The sequence below is a fragment of the Procambarus clarkii genome, chromosome 4 (genome assembly GCF_040958095.1).
Source record: "Procambarus clarkii isolate CNS0578487 chromosome 4, FALCON_Pclarkii_2.0, whole genome shotgun sequence".
NCBI lineage: Eukaryota > Metazoa > Arthropoda > Malacostraca > Decapoda > Cambaridae > Procambarus > Procambarus clarkii.
This window is the reverse complement of record NC_091153.1, coordinates 20216343-20235401: the sequence shown is the minus strand read 5'-3', so window position 1 is coordinate 20235401 and position 19059 is coordinate 20216343. Positions and strand designations below refer to the sequence as shown.

General features: G+C 38.4%; 1 protein-coding gene across 3 annotated transcripts in view; it reads left to right on the top strand.

Annotated features, from left to right (window-relative positions):
* The window catches only part of LOC123751029 (hexuronate transporter), a 330789-nt gene that overhangs the window by 268611 nt on the left and 43119 nt on the right, over window positions 1–19059 (top strand). For 2 of the 3 annotated variants that reach the window (XM_045733135.2, XM_045733143.2), the window contains exons 7-9: window positions 4013–4358; window positions 9076–9269; window positions 9620–9704. In XM_045733135.2, coding sequence (XP_045589091.1) covers window positions 4013–4358; window positions 9076–9269; window positions 9620–9704 — 625 coding nt within the window. The remainder of the gene's footprint in view (window positions 1–4012; window positions 4359–9075; window positions 9270–9619; window positions 9705–19059) is intronic. The other variant, XM_069333199.1, reaches the window with a different exon arrangement.

Below are 19059 nucleotides of genomic sequence, written 5' to 3'. Positions count from 1 at the left end.
AAACGGAGAGAACAGAAATGTAAAATGGTGCAAACATGGTGTGAAGGGTGTGCAGTTGCATTGTGTGCTGTCGACTGCTTCAATGACTACCACTCACTCCAAGATTTTTATATGTGCAATAATAATGCAAAAACCTGTACAAAGTGTGTGCTATGGTGTACATATAAAATAATGAACATTGTGATTACATAATATAATTTCGTAATAGAAAACATTTGTGTGCGCATGTGTATACTCGATGTATGCAACATTCATTGACAATAACTGTGAAGTAACATTATCTGCAACACAATTATTGACTAATACTGCAAAGAATACAGGCCTAGAGACTGTAAATAATGACACGAAAATAAATTCATGGCAACTCTGGCTGCTTGAAGACCGCGTGCGACGCCTCTGGGACGCATCGTGCATGAGCGAACATGCAAACTGTGACGTCATCACCCATCTTGTCGGCTCAATTACGTTGCCGGTAAGAACAATTGATTTATTTTTTATTTTTCCCGTGATCAAGGAACACGACTTAAAAGGTTAGGAAGAAAAAGGTTTTTTTTTTGTATGCGACTGTGGGTGTCAAATGGTATATAGCCATGCGCCATTTAACCCTTAAAGTGCGCATTACGTCATATGACGTGTTGGACGTTGTTCCAGTCAACTGCGCATCACGTCATGTGACGGGTTGGAGTACTACGCGAGATTTAAACGGCCCGCGGATACATGGGGTTCACCACACCTTCATCAGGGCTCTTGTAAACAGACGCCATTTTAAAAAAAAATCGTGGGCCAAACTCCCGGGTGTTATTGGCCTCAGTATTGAGTGAACAACCAAGCCTAACGCACGCAGCATGAGCTAACAGCACTGCTGTTCAGCTTGTGACCACAGCATCGCCTAAAAATGCCAAAATATACTTGTTCATGCTATTATGTAGCGATGATATTATTACAGAAGACCCCTGACTGTGATAAAACTGATCAGGGTTCTGATAATAGCAGGATTGTGGTGATATTTAGCGCTGTGCGCCATGGAGGGAGGAGTAATGCTGTGGGAGGGAGGGTGGTGGCGATGTCTTCTGACTGTGTGTGGCCACCTTTTATTGACTGCACTCACCATACCAGCTTAGTGGTTCGCTATGGTGAACACAAATGTAGATACTTATATATAATGTGTGTATAGAGGGTATAAACAGCAAGAGAAGGTTTGGAGCCGCCATTTTGGTGAGGGTGGTGGCGTCGTCTGCACGACGCCACTGTGCAGACGACGGTGTTGTTTACTGGTTACCACGATGGTCTTTGGGCACCATACCAGTTTATTTGTACAAGTATGGTGAATAAAACAGGTAGATATTTATATATAATGTGTGTATATAGCGTAATAACACCACACAGTATTGTTGGAGGAGAAATATTAGTGCGTCTGGCCTTGAGGGCGGCAGCCATCAGCTGACTGTGTGAGGTCCTACGTCTTTGTGCCTTTACTCACCATACAAGCTTAGATGTACAGTTATGGTGAACAAAACATGTAGATACTTATATATAACGTCTGTATATAGTGAATTATAGCAAAAACAGTATTGTGGGAGGAGAATGTGGGTGAGTCAGATGACTTGAGGGAGGGCGGAAGTGGCTGGCTGGTACACTGCGGTCACTCCTCGTTACTTTTTGACTCATAATAGCTACTTAGTGGTTCGTTATAGTGAACAAAACACGCAGATACTTATATATAACCTGTGCTTATAATGTAATAACCGACAAAGTATTTGTTCACTGATTGATGAACATAATTGAATCAACAATATGCACACCATATTTTTGAGTACAACAATGATTCACTCATTTTATTATATAAATATATCAAACTATACACTATTGAATAATATTACAGCAAAAAAACTATGAAAAATCAGAGACATTGAAATAATTAGGTAATTATCTCTTTGTGGCAACTCCGGCCTGACAGCTGACGAGCAACAGACCGCCTGGGATGCACGCTGAGTCAGCGCCTATAATTTGCCAGACTTCCCCACCCTATAGCGGGCAATATATGCCACTTACGATTTTTTTTATTATTTTTCCCGTGATCAGTGAACACAAATTAACAGGTTAGGAAGAAAAAATATTTTTTTTTTTTTTTTTCAAAATTACATGCGCCTGTGGGGAAGAAAGGATATTATACCCCCTAGCATGTTAAGGGTTAAGTGTCAAAAACCCTTCCCTCAGTATGGGTATGACAAAAAAAATTCGAAATTGTACTTACTTTGGCTGCTATGGGGTCCGTAAGTTTGCGTGTGATGTCATCATTCCCCGTTCACCCGTGACGTACGCTCCCGAGCCCAGTAGGGTGCCCGGGGCGAGCCTCACGAGTTACTGTGAATATATTTTTGTTCATTTTTTGTGCACAGTTCAAATACATTTTATTTGGTTTTACATGCTAATCCTATGTATAATGAACATGTACACTATATTATGGCAGCAAAACATCTGTGCTGTCCGAAGACACTGTATTATGTGCATGACACTTGTGTACAAATATGTTGCACATATTTACCATATATCATGCTAATTTATGTATATATACAATCTATTTACAGACTATACACTGTCACACACTATATACATTCACCATCAACACATTCAGAACACCGCGAGTGTGAGCTGTCACACCCAGCCAGCCCTCCCTCACTCCAACATTTACTCACCAACATTGCTTCTCCCACCATACTGTTATCGTTTTTATTACACTATTTACACATGTTATATATACCTATCTACATGTTTTATTTACCAGAACTATGCAAGTAAACCGGTATTATGTCCAAATAGTACAGTGGCCACCATACACTGCATGGGAAATCACACAGCAGACGACACTACGATTACGACATCACCTCCCTCACCAAAATAGCTCCTCTCAACATACTCCTGTTGCTGTTATTACACTATATACACACACACTGTCTATACCCATGTACATATGTGTTCCCCATAGCGAACCACGAAGCTAGTATGGTGAGCAAAACAAGAGTGGCTGCCACACATAGTGAGGCACTCTACATTCTATTCTCTCCCTTCCTCCTCACCAGAATTCCTCCTTCTATTTTCTCCCTTCCTCCTCACCAGAATTCCTCCTTCCACAATACTACGTACAACGCTAATTATAACCACAATCCTGGTCACTAATTCCTGTAAGTGAATAATTGACCACAAGTTCATTTTGAAAAGGAACCTAAGAAATCGTTTGAAGATTCCTAGATGGATGAAATAATGCTGTGGTGCTGTGAATATCGTGAACATCATTGAATCACTAATATTTGAACATTGTACCCAGTCATTATCACACTCAGGCTCTTCTATAATACTCTCATGGCTAAATAATACAGGTTATATAAATATTTTGATATTATTAGGCAATTCTGTGGTCACACACTGAGCAGCAGTGCTGTGCGCTCATGCTGTGAGCGCCAGCCTTTGGTTGCTCACTCACTACTGAGGCTCTCACACCCGAGAATGTGGACCACAATTTTGTTAAAAGATGGCGTCTGTTTACAAGAGCCCTGAGAAAGCTGATTTGAACCCCATGTAGCCGCGGGAGTTTTGAATAGAATGTGATAAATACAAATACCCGGAGGCACGTAGCGCACCCCAGACGTAGGCCTGCAGGCGCGTTGCACAGTTAAAGTGTTAAACACTTCACAAGGGTCTCTCTTACACCTCATTACAGCTCCTACAGATTTTCTCATTGATGCAGTCACATTAGTGTGATTACTTTCTGTGAATGGAAATAGTAATAATAATAATTAGCAATATTGATATGTGTACAAGAAATAATAATAAAGTAGTAGCCATTATTTGCAATCCATATACAGTACAGTGATTGAGTTACATAGTTAATGTGAATTATTTACATAAAGCATTTATTTTATACACAATTAGAGAATATTTGAAGAGAATTATGGTTTATACAGTTGATCATAAAATAGATTTTATGTTCATAATTTAAATCTTTTATGTGCAGGGATGGCGCTGGTCATATATCGTAACAGGAATGATGGGTGTTGTGGCCACCCTCTTATTCTTCTTGGTGGTGAAGGAGCCACCCAGGAGCAGTCAGGCTGAGGTCAGGTCAGTCGCACAGCTTGCAGACAATCCCATTACCACCAGCAAAGCTTCAGGAAGTGACTCTGAGGACAGTGACACAGAGATGCACAACAATGTTGCAAAGAGTATTGCGATGTCACCGACAGGCAGCCAATCAAAGCAAGGGCTTTTGGGAGGACGATCTGGCCCAAAAGAGGTTGCTAAGGCTCTCTTCAAACCTCCAATGCTGATGCTGGCCCTAGCTGCCTGCATTAGACACACAGGTGAGGATGATACATAAATGAGTGGCATACATAGATGTGAAATACTAAGAAATATAAAAATAATACTAATGGTAATGACAATAATATGTATTATTATAACCCACCCAACATGCTAAATAAAATGTAAGTTAGGTTACTTGTTTCAAAAAAGCTGTTGTGATTTATTCTCTGTAATACCATACTTATTATTTGTATATATAATTATTTACCTTCATATCTATTAATTATACAGTGGTTGTAAATTTTTTATAAGGCCTCTATAATTATGCACATCATTTTGGTCAATCTTAAAACCCTTATATTAATTTTTATTTTAGTAACAAGCTTAGATATACAGCTATGTGCAACTACCATTTTATATTCTGTATGAGGGATTACAGAGTATAGATCAAGAGAAAGTTATAATTTCCTTTAACCCCAGGGAGGCGCTTGCCTTGACCCTTACACTGCTACTGCCTGGACTGTAAATGGAGGTATCAGCTATGGCTGGGCAAAAAAATATTCAAATTATGTAAAAATTATAATATTAAATGTTAAACAAATCTCCAACTTATTGGCTTCAGCATCATGAAAGTTTCATCCCAATATTTTCAGAAAAGGATTTTAGAATTTTTTTTTTTTAAAAGAAGGATGTTATGTTGATAACGATAACAGCTCCTATTAACTGGAACTGAGGGATTATGCAGTAATAAAGAGATGCAAGCACCTGTCCAATGCACAAAGAAGAAGAATAGTAGTAAGATGTGTCCACAAAGTGGATATGCAACTGGTGCCTTTATAGCATTGCTGAGTAATACATAATAACACCAATAATAATGAGTATGTTATTATGCTCTTTTTTTTGTCTCCTATGTTTATTATCTAATTTTGTTGTAACATATTAGTTACACATAATAACCTATAGGTATGCACTCTCCAGGTTGCACGCAACCTGAAGAGTGCATACCCGTCCCTAACTATGTGGAGATAGAACAAAATTGGTCAACAAATAAATCAGTCACAAATAGCAGAACTTGGGAAATTTAATTTTTTGGGCAGATTTTTTCACAGATTTCAGTTTCTATTTCCTTTGTCTCTTTAGGTTGTTTTGACAATTAGGGACCAGATTAGGGCTTTATTACTTATATAAAGTATTCATTTTTATCCCTTAAATCATTATAATTATCCCTATACTGTATTTTGTTATAGGATTCAGCCATTCTGGAAGAAATTCAGTCATTCTTGGAGAGTGTCAGTCTCAAGGGTCAGCCAAGGGTGTACGTGAGTGCAGTATTTGCAAGCACACAGAATGAAGAAACAGGAAGCGAAAATTTATCTGTACGTGGTGCACTGAGAGCGAAGTCGCGCTGTGTACCATGGGCTACTTTATTGATTATTACTCACTTCCGAAGTACTGAGTGTGTAATACAGTGTTACTGTGTAAATAGTGTGTGAAACTGTACATATTGTAATTTTAGTGAATTTTTAACAGGTAATATTGCAACAATAAACATTTAATGTGGACACATGTATCACAGTTCCATGGAACATTATGAACGTTCTACTGTATACATATTGTAAAGGACACAAATATGCATCATATACGATAAAAAAACAAATAAAACTGCATTGGAAATACATGAAACAATTAATTGAAAATATATTTGTGGCAACACCCGGTGCTTGAATGGCCCGCGCGACCATGTCTGGGCGAGTCATGCACGGGCGACCAGGCCCTGATGACGTCACAGAGCATCTTGTCCACGTCCCTACAGCCAAAGTAAGTGGAATTTGGTACTTATTTTTACATAGACATGTTCAGGGAAAAGAATTTATCATTTTACGAGGAAAAAAGAATTTTTTGGGAACACTTCATTTCATGCGCACCGGGGGAATTTCTCAATAAACTCCGTGCAGCACAGTGGTTAAGGGTTAACCCTTAAACTGCACATGGCGTATATATACGCCCTGAGTAACATGTCCCATGGTGCGCATGGCGTATATATACGCCATAGGGTGCCAGGCCTGATTCAAATGGCCCGCGGCTACACAGGGTTCACAGTAGCTTCCTCAGGGCTCTTGTAAATAGATGCCATTTTAAAAAAAAATCGTGGGCAATATTCTCAGGTGTGAGAGGCACAGTACTGTTGGAGCAACCAAGGCCGGCGCACGCAGCATGAGCGAACAGCATTGATGTTCAGCTTGTGACCACAGCATCGCCGAAAAATGTCAAAATAAATATATAATTGTTATTATTTAGCGATGACAATATTACAGATGACCAATGACTGTGATATAAATAACCAGGGTTGTGATAATAGCAGGATTGTTGTAATAATTAGCGCTGTGGGAGGAGTGATGCTGAGAGACGGAGGGAGACAGCATCGTTTACTGACTGTGTGGCCACCTGTTATTGTTTGCATTCACCATACCAAGTCAGTGGTTCTCTATGGTGAACACAAATGTAGATACTTATATATAATGTGTGTATTAGTGTAATAACAGCAAAAGGATTATGCTGGGAGGAGCCATATGGGTGACGGAGGTGACGTCGTCTGCACGATTTGTCTAGCTGTTTAGAGGGTGGCCACTATGCTCTTTGGGCTCACTACAAGCTTAGGTGTACAGTTACGGTGCATAAAACATGTAGATATTTATATTTAATATGTGTATATAGGGTAATAACACTGCAAAAGGTATTGTTGGGGGAGAAAGTTTAGTGCGTGTGACCTTGAAAGAGTGAGGGAGCCGCTAGCCGCCATCTGTGTATAGCGATGACTCTTAGTGCCTGAACTAACTATATCAGCTTAGCTGTACAGTTGTGGTGAACAAAATATACACATACTTATATATAACGTCTGTATATAGTGTAATAACACCACAACTGGTATTGTTGGGGGAGAAAGTTTAGTGCGTGTGACCTTGAATGAGTGAGGGAGCCGCCATCTGTGTATTGAGACGACTCTTAGTGCCTGAACTAACTATATCAGCTTAGCTGTACGGTTGTGGTGAACAAAATATATACATACTTATATATAACTTCTGTATATAGTGTAATAACACCACAAATGGTATTGTTGGGGATGAAAGTTTAGTGTGTGTGACCTTGAATGAGTGAGGGAGCCGCCAGCCGCCATCTGTGTATAGCGACGACTCTTAGTGCCTGAACTAACTATATCAGCTTAGCTGTACAGTTGTGGTGAACAAAATATACACATACTTATATATAACGTCTGTATATAGTGTAATAACACCACAACTGGTATTGTTGGGAGAGAAAGTTTAGTGCGTGTGTTGAGGGAGTTGCAGCGAGTGGCTGGCTGGTGTGTGGCGGTAACTCCTCGCTGCTTTTCGACTCTCAATACTAACTTAGTGGTTCGTTATGGTGACCAAAACATGCCAATACTTATATATAACCTGTGTATAGAGTGTAATAGCAGCAAAACTATTTGTTCATTGTTTTATAAACATAATAATTGAATCACTAATATGCACATCATACTTTTGAGTATAGCGATTATTAACCACTTTTATTATATAAATATATTACAATACACACTATTGAATAATATTACTGCAAAAAAACTAAGAAAAAATCAATCGGAGACATTGAAACAGTTAGGTAATAATATCTTTGTGGCAACTCCCATCTGTCAACGCGGGTGATGCTGAACGGGTCTGACGACCGCTCTGTCAACGCCCACTTTTTGCCAGACTTCCTCGGTCAATTGCGCCCAAAATATGTCACCTACGATTTTTTTTATTTTTTCCGTGCTCAGGGGACACAAATTAACATGTTTAGAAGACGAAAAAAAATTTTTGAATTTTTTTTTTTCTTGCGCACAGGGGTGTAAATGTCCCAAGGACCCCTGAGCAGTGTGTAAGGGTTAAACTGCGCAACACTTCATATGACGTGTTGAATAACTGACACAAATTGCTCATCCCTTCATATGATATTCTGGAGTACTGCGCAAGATTGAAACGGGCTTCGGCTACACGGGAATTACATCAGCTTTCTCAGGACTCTTGTAAACAGACACCTTTTTTTTTAATCATGGACAACATTCCTGAGTGTGAAAGCCTCAGTACTGAGTGAGCCATCAAGGCTGGTGTATGCAGCATGAGCTCACAGCACTGCTGTTCAGCTTGTGTCCACAGCATCACCTAGAAAGTAAAAAATATATGTAACTGGTATTATTTAGCAATGATAGTATAAATGCACCTACTGGGGCAAAATAAAAAAATAGAATGGTGGGATAAACAAACCAACAGATGCTGTAGTATGGCCATTCAAGGATGAAGTATGTTCTAGGACATGGTTTTCAAAGAAGGTAGGAAGTGTGTTGATAAACTGTTTTGAAAATTTGCTTATAGGGATGTATGCTGGATGTTGAGCTTTGTGAGAGGCTCTGAAAACTCAAACTCAAACATGGCTCTCTCATATCCAGCCATAACACTTTTACTTCCTTATATTCATTGTTAAAATTTCCTGATACTTATTTGTATCCTTTCATGAATATTTAGGATTCCTCCTATATCCATCACTTATACTCTTTAATACCTTGTTATTTTCCTCGTACTTTCTAATAATCTTTTTTTACTTTTACTTTCTAATAACTTGTTATTTTTCTCTTACGTTTTAATAACAGGTTATATTTATCCCCAACACTCTTTGATATTATCTTACAGCCTTGCTTGATTCTTTCTAACTGTACCATTTATTGCAATCTTTCATTAGCGGGGTTCTCGTGGGCGTACAACACCCAGCTGTACTTCCTCACATACTACCCCAGCTTCAACATTGGCCTCTGGGTGATGGGCGCCTCCATCATAGGTGGTTCGCTGGGTGTTGCCATGGGTGGCTTTGTCTCCGACAGACTGGTCAAGAAGATTGGCATCCGTGCTAGGCTGTATGTATTAGCTGGAAGTCAGGTAAGATAAGGGAGCTGTGCAAAGATGTAAATAGTTTCCAGCAGATGTAACTTTTGGAAAGTTAGAAATTAGGGGCCTGTCTCATAAATGAATGTATAGGTTGAAAATATAATTCAGTGTACAAGGTACAGCCAGTAGACCTGATTTACCAGCTGGATTTATTGTACAATATTTATTGCTCACTATTTATCATGTTACCTAATTCTAAGTTTACTTAATTTCAAATCATGCATTGTAGCCAGAAAAATGTGATGTTTTTTTTATTAACAAATCTTGTTTGTTCTCCACTAATCAGCTGCTAAGGTGTATATTAATCACAAGATTCTCATTCAACATTTTTCCTCTCCCAGCTGATAGCGACACCCTTTGCTGCAGGGGTTTTGTTTTTCCCTCCTCCAGGTGCCTTCTTCAGTCTCCTGGGAGCCTATATCTTTGGTAGGTGTCTGATTATTACTGCCTTACTTGTCTTAGTTAATAGGCAGATGATGAGTCACAATAACATGGATGAAGAATGTTGACTAAACCACAAACACTAGAAGATCAAAAGACGACGACGATCCAGGACGGACCAAAATGTCGTTGTCTTTTTATCTTAGTTAAGGCAGATAGTGAGCACAGGGAAAGAGTAAGGAGGGCAGAGATAAGAGAAGGGACAAAACAGGTATTAAAATTAGGTTAGAGACCTGTTGATAGCAATGGAACTACACTAATAAACGTATAGAGCTGGGGCCAGATTTACAAAGCAGCTTACCAATGTTTTTCTTCTTAGTGCCTTCATAGCGGCTACGTCGGCATTCAGGTAGGCATACTAAGAAGGAAAATCTTTGTAAGTATGCTCCGTCGGTTAAGGTTGCTGTCGACCACTCGTTGCTTTACGTAAATTGGATATAACTCAATTTTTCTCTAATACACAACACTGAGGATCGATTTTATTATAAACAAGCACTAACTGGAGAGTTTCATCAAGGAGTAGTCCTTCGTGTTAATGATATATGCATTGTCTGCTTGAAACTTGTAGTAAATATGTCTTTTATGATATTAGAATTAGTTTTATAATAGCAAGATATTATACCAGTAGTTATTAAATAAATAAATACTGGTGAACATGAAATATGAGAGGTGATGAACCTGGGCTGGTGGGAGTATTTACTACCACCAAATGCCCCTGCTCACCTAGCAATAAGTATAGATAGGGGTGTACCTTAGCTATACATACCCAATTTTAATTTATTTTGTTTGGTTTTATTTTTAAATTAAATCTGGGTGAGACAAAATAAAAATATGCTGCACAAATAATGTTAGGTTAGAGTAAAAACTTCAAAACCTTTTCTCATTGAATACTTAACCCTTAACCCTTAACATGCTCAGGGTTTAATATCCTGTCATCCCCACAGGCACATGTCATTTTGAAAAAAAACAAATTATTTTTTCTTCCTAACCTGTTAATTTGTGTTCACTGATCATGGGAAAAATAATAAAAAAATCGTAAGTGGCATATATTTCCCGCTATAGGGCGGGGAAGTCTGGCAAATTATAGGCGCTGACTCAGCGTGCGTCCCAGGCGGTTTGTTGCTCGCAAGCTGTCAGGCCAGAGTTGCCACAAAGAGATAATTACCGAATTATTTCAATGTGTCTGATTGATTTTTCATACTTTTTTTGCTGTAATATTATTCAATAGTGTGTAGTTTGATATATTTATATAATAAAATAAGTGAATCATTGCTGTACTCAAAAATATGTTGTGTATATTGTTGATTCAATTATGTTCATCAATCAGTGAACAAATACTTTGTCGGTTATTACATTATAAGCACAGGTTATATATAAGTATCTGCATGTTTTGTTCACTATAACGAACCACTAAGTAGCTATTGTGAGTCAAAAAGTAACGAGGAGTGACCGCCACACACCAGCCAGACACTCCCGCCCTCCCTCCAGTCATCTGACTCGCCCACATTCTCCTCCCACAATAATGTTTTTGCTATAATTCACTATATACAGACGTTATATATAAGTATCTACATGTTTTGTTCACCGTAACTGTACATCTAAGCTTGTATGGTGAGTAAAGGCAGAAAGATGTAGCTACTTACACAGTCAGCTGATCGGCGGCTGCCCTCAAGGCCAGACGCACTAATATTTCTCCTTCAACAATACTGTGTGGTGTTATTACGCTATATACACACATTATATATAAATATCTACCTGTTTTATTCACCATACTTGTACAAATAAACTGGTATGGTGCCCAAAGACCATCGTGGTAACCAGTAAACAACACCGTCGTCTGCACAGTGGCGTCGTGCAGACAACGCCACCGCCCTCACCAAAATGGCGGCTCCAAACCTTCTCTTGCTGTTTATACCCTCTATACACACGTTATATATAAGTATCTACATTTGTGTTCACCATAGCAAACCACTAAGCTGGTATGGTGAGTGCAGTCAATAAAAGGTGGCCACACACAGTCAAAAGACATCGCCACCACCCTCCCTCCCACAGCATTACTCCTCCCTCCATGGCACACAGCGCTAAATATCACCACAATCCTGCTATTATCAGAACCCTGGTCAGTTTTATCACAGTCAGGGGTCTTCTGTAATAATATCATTGCTACATAATAGCATGAACAAGTATAATTTGGCATTTTTAGGCGATGCTGTGGTCACAAGCTGAACAGCAGTGCTGTTAGCTCATGCTGCGTGCGTCAGGCTTGGTTGCTCACTCAATACTGAGGCCAATAACACCCGGGAGTTTGGCCCATGATTTTTTTTTAAAATGGCGTCTGTTTACAAGAGCCCTGATGAAGGTGTGGTGAACCCCGTGTATCTGCGGGCTGTTTAAATCTTGCGTAGTACTCCAACACATCATATGACGTGATGCGCAGTTGACTGGAACAACGTCCAGCACGTCATATGACGTGATGCGCACTTTAAGGGTTAAACTGCTAAGCGGTCCTGAGGACATTTACACCCCTGTGTGCAAGAAAAAAATATTCTCAAATTTTTTTTTTGTCTTCTAAAAATGTTAATTTGTGTTCCCTGAGCACAGGAAAAATAATAAAAAAATTCTATTGTACTGTACTTACCAATGACGTAATTGAGCCAATAAGTTCGCCGATGATGTCACAGAGAGTGAGTGCTCAAGCGTGTTGCGTCAGAGAGCCGTCGCACACGGCGGCTCAGGAGGCCCGTGTTGCCACAAATTAATTTTCGTGTCATTGTTTACAGTATCTATGGCACATTTTACAATAATTTTTTTCGTTAGTATTGTTCCAATTATTGTCACTTGACGTTGTACTATAATAAAACTGGTATAAATTCACTATGTGCTCACATATTATTGTCACAAGTATACCCACCAATATGCTCTAGTTTACAGGAAATATACAATGTATTTGTTGTTTTTCAATATAAACACTAAAATTCACTTGATATGTACATGTATTTACAAAAGCATTAAACATTTAGTACTCCTGGAGACTGTGATACTGTGCAAAACAGTCGACATGGCACAGAGGGACTGCACATGCTTCGCACCATGTTAACACTAATTTACGTTTCTGTGGCCTCATTTTTGTGCTGTAACACACAATGCACCGACGCTGGCTTGCTGCACACACTCCAGTTAGTGGTAATGTCTTGATTTGGTGTACCAGAAAGGCCTCACTGTAAGCGAGCCTGGGTGCAGGAACATGGTCTAATATTGGGTCCTGAATGGGTCTTTGTATGCCAGGGGTGTCTTTGCCAAACTTACCTAGTAATTGTTTCTCAACTTGAAAACTAAACGAACAGAAATATGGTTTTCTGCCTGTTTTCACAAGATACATGTTGTAACTGTTCAGCATTGTTACATCAAGAAGGTGGAAAATCATCTTCTTGGTCCACTTCACTGTTTTCCATACACACTCCATCATGTCACATTTATCGACTAAACGCATGTTGATGCTGTAGTCCATCACACAATCTGGCTTATATATTATATGTTTTGTTGTTCTGTTCACCTTGCCACTGTCCACCATTGTACCAGGGTGAATGGTGGTCAACATGTTCACTTCAGGTCTGTCTTTCCACCGCACTGAAAGCATTACACCACTTTTTCTTACCTTGCAATCACCTACTTGCATAACAGTGTCAAACAGTCATTTCCCTTCGTTTTGGCTTTACTGTGCCATACACTCCAGTTTTATTATCAAGCAAGAAGCTGGTTAGTAAGGGACTGGTATAATAGTTATCTGTGTACAATATGTGGCTCTTGTTCAGATATGGTGCAAGCAGTGCCTTCACCAAACTACCTGAGAAGCCATGTTGGTCATTAGCAGGAATGTCTACATTTGTAGCCGAATATTGATTGATTGATTCATGTGTAACACCATTCCTGATTCACAGTCACAGAACACAAAGAATTTCAATCCAAATCGGTGACGTTTTGAGGGAATATACTGCTTGAAGGCAGCTCGTCCTTTTATTTATTTATTTATTTATTTATTTATATATATACAAGAAGGTACATTGGGTTTGTGAGAATACATTGGATAGTACAGTATTTACATTCTTGTAAAGCCACTAGTACGCGCAGCGTTTCGGGCAGGTCCTTAATCTAGCAGATAATTTTAAGTAGGTAATTTCAATCAGAATTGATAAATGATAAAAATACATTACAAGAGAAAAATGAGATGAGAGAGATAAGTAAGTATATTAAAGCACATTGTTATATTAAAGCTCTGATTGATTACATTGACAGCTTGATTAGTAATTTAAACAAGATTAATAGACACCATACAGCAGATTGACAGCACATATAAGACAGCAATGATCACAATGGTAAAGATGTTCAGATTGGGTACATAAAGATTGGGAGACTGGGTAGCAAAAGATACAGATAAACAAGATTTATAAACACCATACAACAGATTGGCAGCACATATAAGAAAACAGCAATGATCACAATGGTAAAAATGTTCAAATTGGGAACATAAAGGTTGGGAGATTGGGTAGCAATTGATACAGTGCAATTTTAAGGCAAAAAGTGAAAAATATGAAGATGAAATTAGGTACTTTTTAGTATTGATTTTGAATGATGTAAAAGTTGGACAGCTTTTCAATTCAGTAGGGAGTGAGTTCCATAAACTGGGTCCCTTTATTTGCATAGAGTGTTTACACAGATTAAGTTTAACTCTGGGGATATCAAAGAGATATTTATTTCTGGTGTGGTGATAATGGGTCTTATTACATCTGTCCAGGAAGAGTTTCAGACAAGGATTTGCATTTAAGAACAGGGTTTTGTAAATGTAGTTGACACAAGAGAATTTGTGGAGTGAGATTATGTTTAGCATGTTTAGGGAGTTAAACAAGGGGGCTGTGTGTTGTCTGAAAGCAGAATTTGATATTATTCTGATAGCAGATTTTTGCTGGGTGATGATGGACTTGAGGTGGTTTGCAGTGGTTGAACTCCATGCACAGATACCATAGTTGAGATAGGGATAGATTAGTGCATAATATAGAGAGATGAGAGCAGAGTTAGGAACATAATATCTGATTTTGGAGAGTATACCAACTGTTTTAGAGACTTTCTTAGTTATGTGTTGTATGTGGGTATTGAAGTTGAGTCTCTTGTCTAGGAATATGCCAAGAAACTTTCCATCATTTTTATTGCTAATGTTTACATTGTCAATCTGAAGCTGAATTGCATTTGTAGATTTGCTTCCAAATAGGATGTAGTAGGTCTTTTCTATGTTAAGTGTTAGTTTGTTGGTTGACATCCATAAGTGGACTTTTTTTAGTTCATTATTAACAACATCATTTAGTGTATGTGGGTTGGGGTTGGAGTAGATGAGGGTAGTATCATCAGCAAACAAAATAGGTTTCAGAATGTTAGAGGCATTAGGCAGATCATTAATGTATATAAGAAATAGAAGAGGTCCCAAGATGCTGCCCTGTGGCACTCCAACGGTTATTGGTAGAATGGGAGAGATTATATTATTGATGGCTACACATTGGTGTCTATCACTAAGATAGGATTGGATATAGTCCAGTGCATGGCCTCGGATTCCATAATGATGGAGTTTACATAAGAGGTAATCGTGATTAACAGTATCAAAGGCCTTTCTCAGGTCAATGAAGAGTCCAATTGGAAACTCATTTTTGTCAAGGGCTGAGTAAATTATATCAAGGAGACTAATAATTGCATCGTTGGTACTCTTTTGAGAGCGGAAGCCAAACTGACAGGGGCTATGAATGTCGAATTTTACAAGATAGGAGTAGAGCTGTTTGTAGATAATTTTTTCAAATATTTTTGATAGTATGGGTAGGTTCGATATTGGTCTATAGTTGTTTGTGTCTGACGGATTACCTCCTTTATGAACTGGCGTTACTCTTGCTTTTTTTAAGGATATCAGGGAAGGTATGACACTCAAGGGATTTGTTGAACAGCAGAGCTATAGGTGGCGCAAGGGCATGGGAGGCGCTCTTGTATACAATGGATGGGATTTCACTGATGTTCCCAGCTTTGGTTTTTAGTGAGTGTATGATGGACACAACATCTGACGGGCTGACTGGTGAGAGGAGAAGATAGTTTGGACAGCTGCCTGAGAGATATGTGTTGATATGTGTCTGAGTCTGTGGGATTTTACTTGCAAGGTTAGCACCAATCGATGAAAAGAAGCTATTAAATTCATTCGCCATTTCTAAGTCAGATGACAGTGTAAGGCCATCCTTAGAGAGTGATATCTGGTTGTGGGAGTGTTGTTTAGTTCCCAGGATGTTAGAGATGGTATTCCATGTGCTTTTCATGTTGCCTTTTGCTTCTTTGAATCTAGTCTCATAATATGAAAGTTTTGCTTTTCTTATGATACTGGTAAGCACTGATGAGTACCTTTTAACTACTTCCATTGAAATTAGGCCACTCCTAAATTTCTTTTCGTATTCATGTTTTTTGTTGATTGATTTAATTATGCCACTTGTGAGCCACGGGTTATTTTTTCTTTTATCAGTTACTTGTTTGGTAAGGAGGGGACAGTGAGTGTTGTAGAGGCTTAGAGTTTTGGAGAGAAAGGGGTTAGTTGATGAGTTTATATCCTGTGAATTATTAAATTCAGATTCCCAGTTAATATTGTAAAGTGCATTAGAGAGATTGCCTAAAGCTGATTCACTATGTAGCCTGAATGAAAGTTTTTGGGTTTTTGGTGGTGATGTGTCAATGTTTGCTATGAGGAAAGTAGGATAGTGGTCAGTTGTTCTGTCATAAATTACCCCAGATGTAAGGGGAGCTGTTATATTAGTCCATAGGTGATCCAGGGTAGTGGCAGATGTTTGAGTGACTCGGGTGGGCTTGGTGATTGTGGGGATTAGCATACAGGAGTGCATGCTGTTACGGAAATAGTCAACTTGAGGGTTGTTTTGAAGACCCAGGTCAATATTGAAATCACCTCCCAGAATGATGTGATTTTTGTTGAGATTGTTATTTATGATAAGATTCCTTACATTGTCAGAGAATAAAGCTATGTTGGTATTAGGAAATCTATAGATGGCACCGATTATCAGGGAGGATTTAAGGGATTTACTGGAGAACTTGGCAAAGGTATATTTACAATAGTCGTCTCTATCACTAATGACACTATTGCAAATGAAGGTATCTTTGTAATATATTGCTGTACCACCACCTTTTTTATTAGGCCTGCAGTTATGAATGGCTTTATAACCAGCTAAATTGTAGAGTTGGGTATAGTCATTACTTAGCCAAGTTTCTGTTAAAATGATGAAAGATAATTTAGTACCTAGTGCTGTAAGTAGTGCATTTATATCATCAAAATGTTTACCAAGTGACCTAACATTTTGGTTGTAAACTGATAAGCAGGTGCTATTTAGGAGTTTGTTTTTTGCAAGATTTGCTGTGTAATACCTGCAATAATGATGATCAATGTGCTGATTTGTGTGGATATGGGACAGAAGATTTCGATCAGGATCAATATCAGTAAGCATATAGATAAGATAATGTCACGATACAATAAGATAAGCAATTACAGGAACAGATGAAAACTAAATCTGCTGTAAAATAGAAAGTAATTATAGCAAAACACAACAATATAATAATATAACAATACAATAAGAGCTTACAAAGTATTGAGTCTGCTAAAATTAGAGAATAATTATGGCAAAGCACAACAATAAATGCAAGTAAACAAAAGAATTGAAACAATTAGAGGTAGAATAAAGGTCACTAGATAGCCATGGAGGATACACAAGTTTGGTGGAGAGAACAAAAAATCAGTAGAGACTGTCAAGATGAATACATAAAAAAAAAAAAAATTGACAAATGATAATTGTAAAGTAAAATAATCTTAAAGATAATAAATTTTATTTAGCTTAGTTTTAACCTATGATTAGTATGAACTTAATTAAAAGAACAAAATGAGATCAATAATTGATTTAAAAAAATGACATAGATCAATACAATTAAATTTAAAATTTAAATGGAATAGGGTAAGATTAGATTTAAGAGTAAAATTTTACAATGAAACTGAGGTAGATGCTTGCATAAGTGCATGGAGACTTGATGGATTATTTAGGAAAATTATATGAATGAAAGAACATTAGGTAAATGGTAAGGCAGAGACAGCACCTTAGACAATGTTAGATTAAGTTAGGTTAGGCTCAGGCACTGAAAGAGTTATTTTAAGTACTAGCATTGGTCGGGTTCAGGTTTTCAGATATACCACAATCACTAAAGAAGGCCAGTAGTTGTTGGTCACATTTTATTTCATATCTTTTTCCTGTACTTTCCTTCTTCGCAATAATCGTTCCATTCCTAGTGTAGCACTGCTTGATAAGACCAGGGTTTTGTTTGCGAATTTGACGCAGCCTGAAGAGGAGGGATCCACGCTGCTTTGTAAGACACTCATTTATATAGAGGTTGGTTTTATGCTTAGCAGCTGATTGTATGAGGTCAAACTTTGCAGAGGGATTTGCAAGTTTGATGAGCATTCTCCTACTGCTACGGGGACTGTTTTTATCTATCCTGATAGCTGATTTGATTTCAACATTGACTCTGATCTTTGAATTAATTAGGGTGTTGGCTATGTTACAACAATTCTCACCTTGTTGTTCATCAGGTAGATCATTAGAGCTAATTATCAGGGAGTCATGAAGTTGTTGTTGCTCTTGGTCATCTTCGGAAGCCGCCTGGTGAATCTGAAGGAGATTGATCTGTTTTTCCAGCTTTTGAAGGAGGTCACTTTGAGCTGAGAGGGTTTCCTCGGCCTGAATCTTATGTATTTGATCCATTGCATCATTTGCAACAGTTTGTAAGTTGAGAATTTCTTGGTTGTTGTTCGTCGACGATTCAAGGAGGCGGTCTATGGTTTGTTGTTGTTGCTGAATCCTTTGAAAAGCACAAAGGCTTCAGCAATAACCAGCTTCTGAGCTGGTACGTAGTAATATCTGAACTGTTCAATCAGGTCATTTAGCACGTGCCTAACCCTCCAAAGCAAATCATCCTGTCTCTTGTCTGCATTATTTGCAAAATGAAGACACCGTAGGAGTAACAGAAATCGGTCTCGGGACATATATTTCACGAACAACGGTGTTGGAACAGTGTTGTCTTTGCTCCAATAATGGGATATTACATGTTTCACACAATGTTTCATCAACATACAAATGGCGAAAAACACATGCAGTTCAACTACAGTCTTCTCTTTCCAACGCTGTAATCCTGAAAATTCTGATATATCCTCACCTTCAATGAGATCAGCCGCAAGTCTGTTCGTTTCATGAACAATATGTTCCATGAGCGG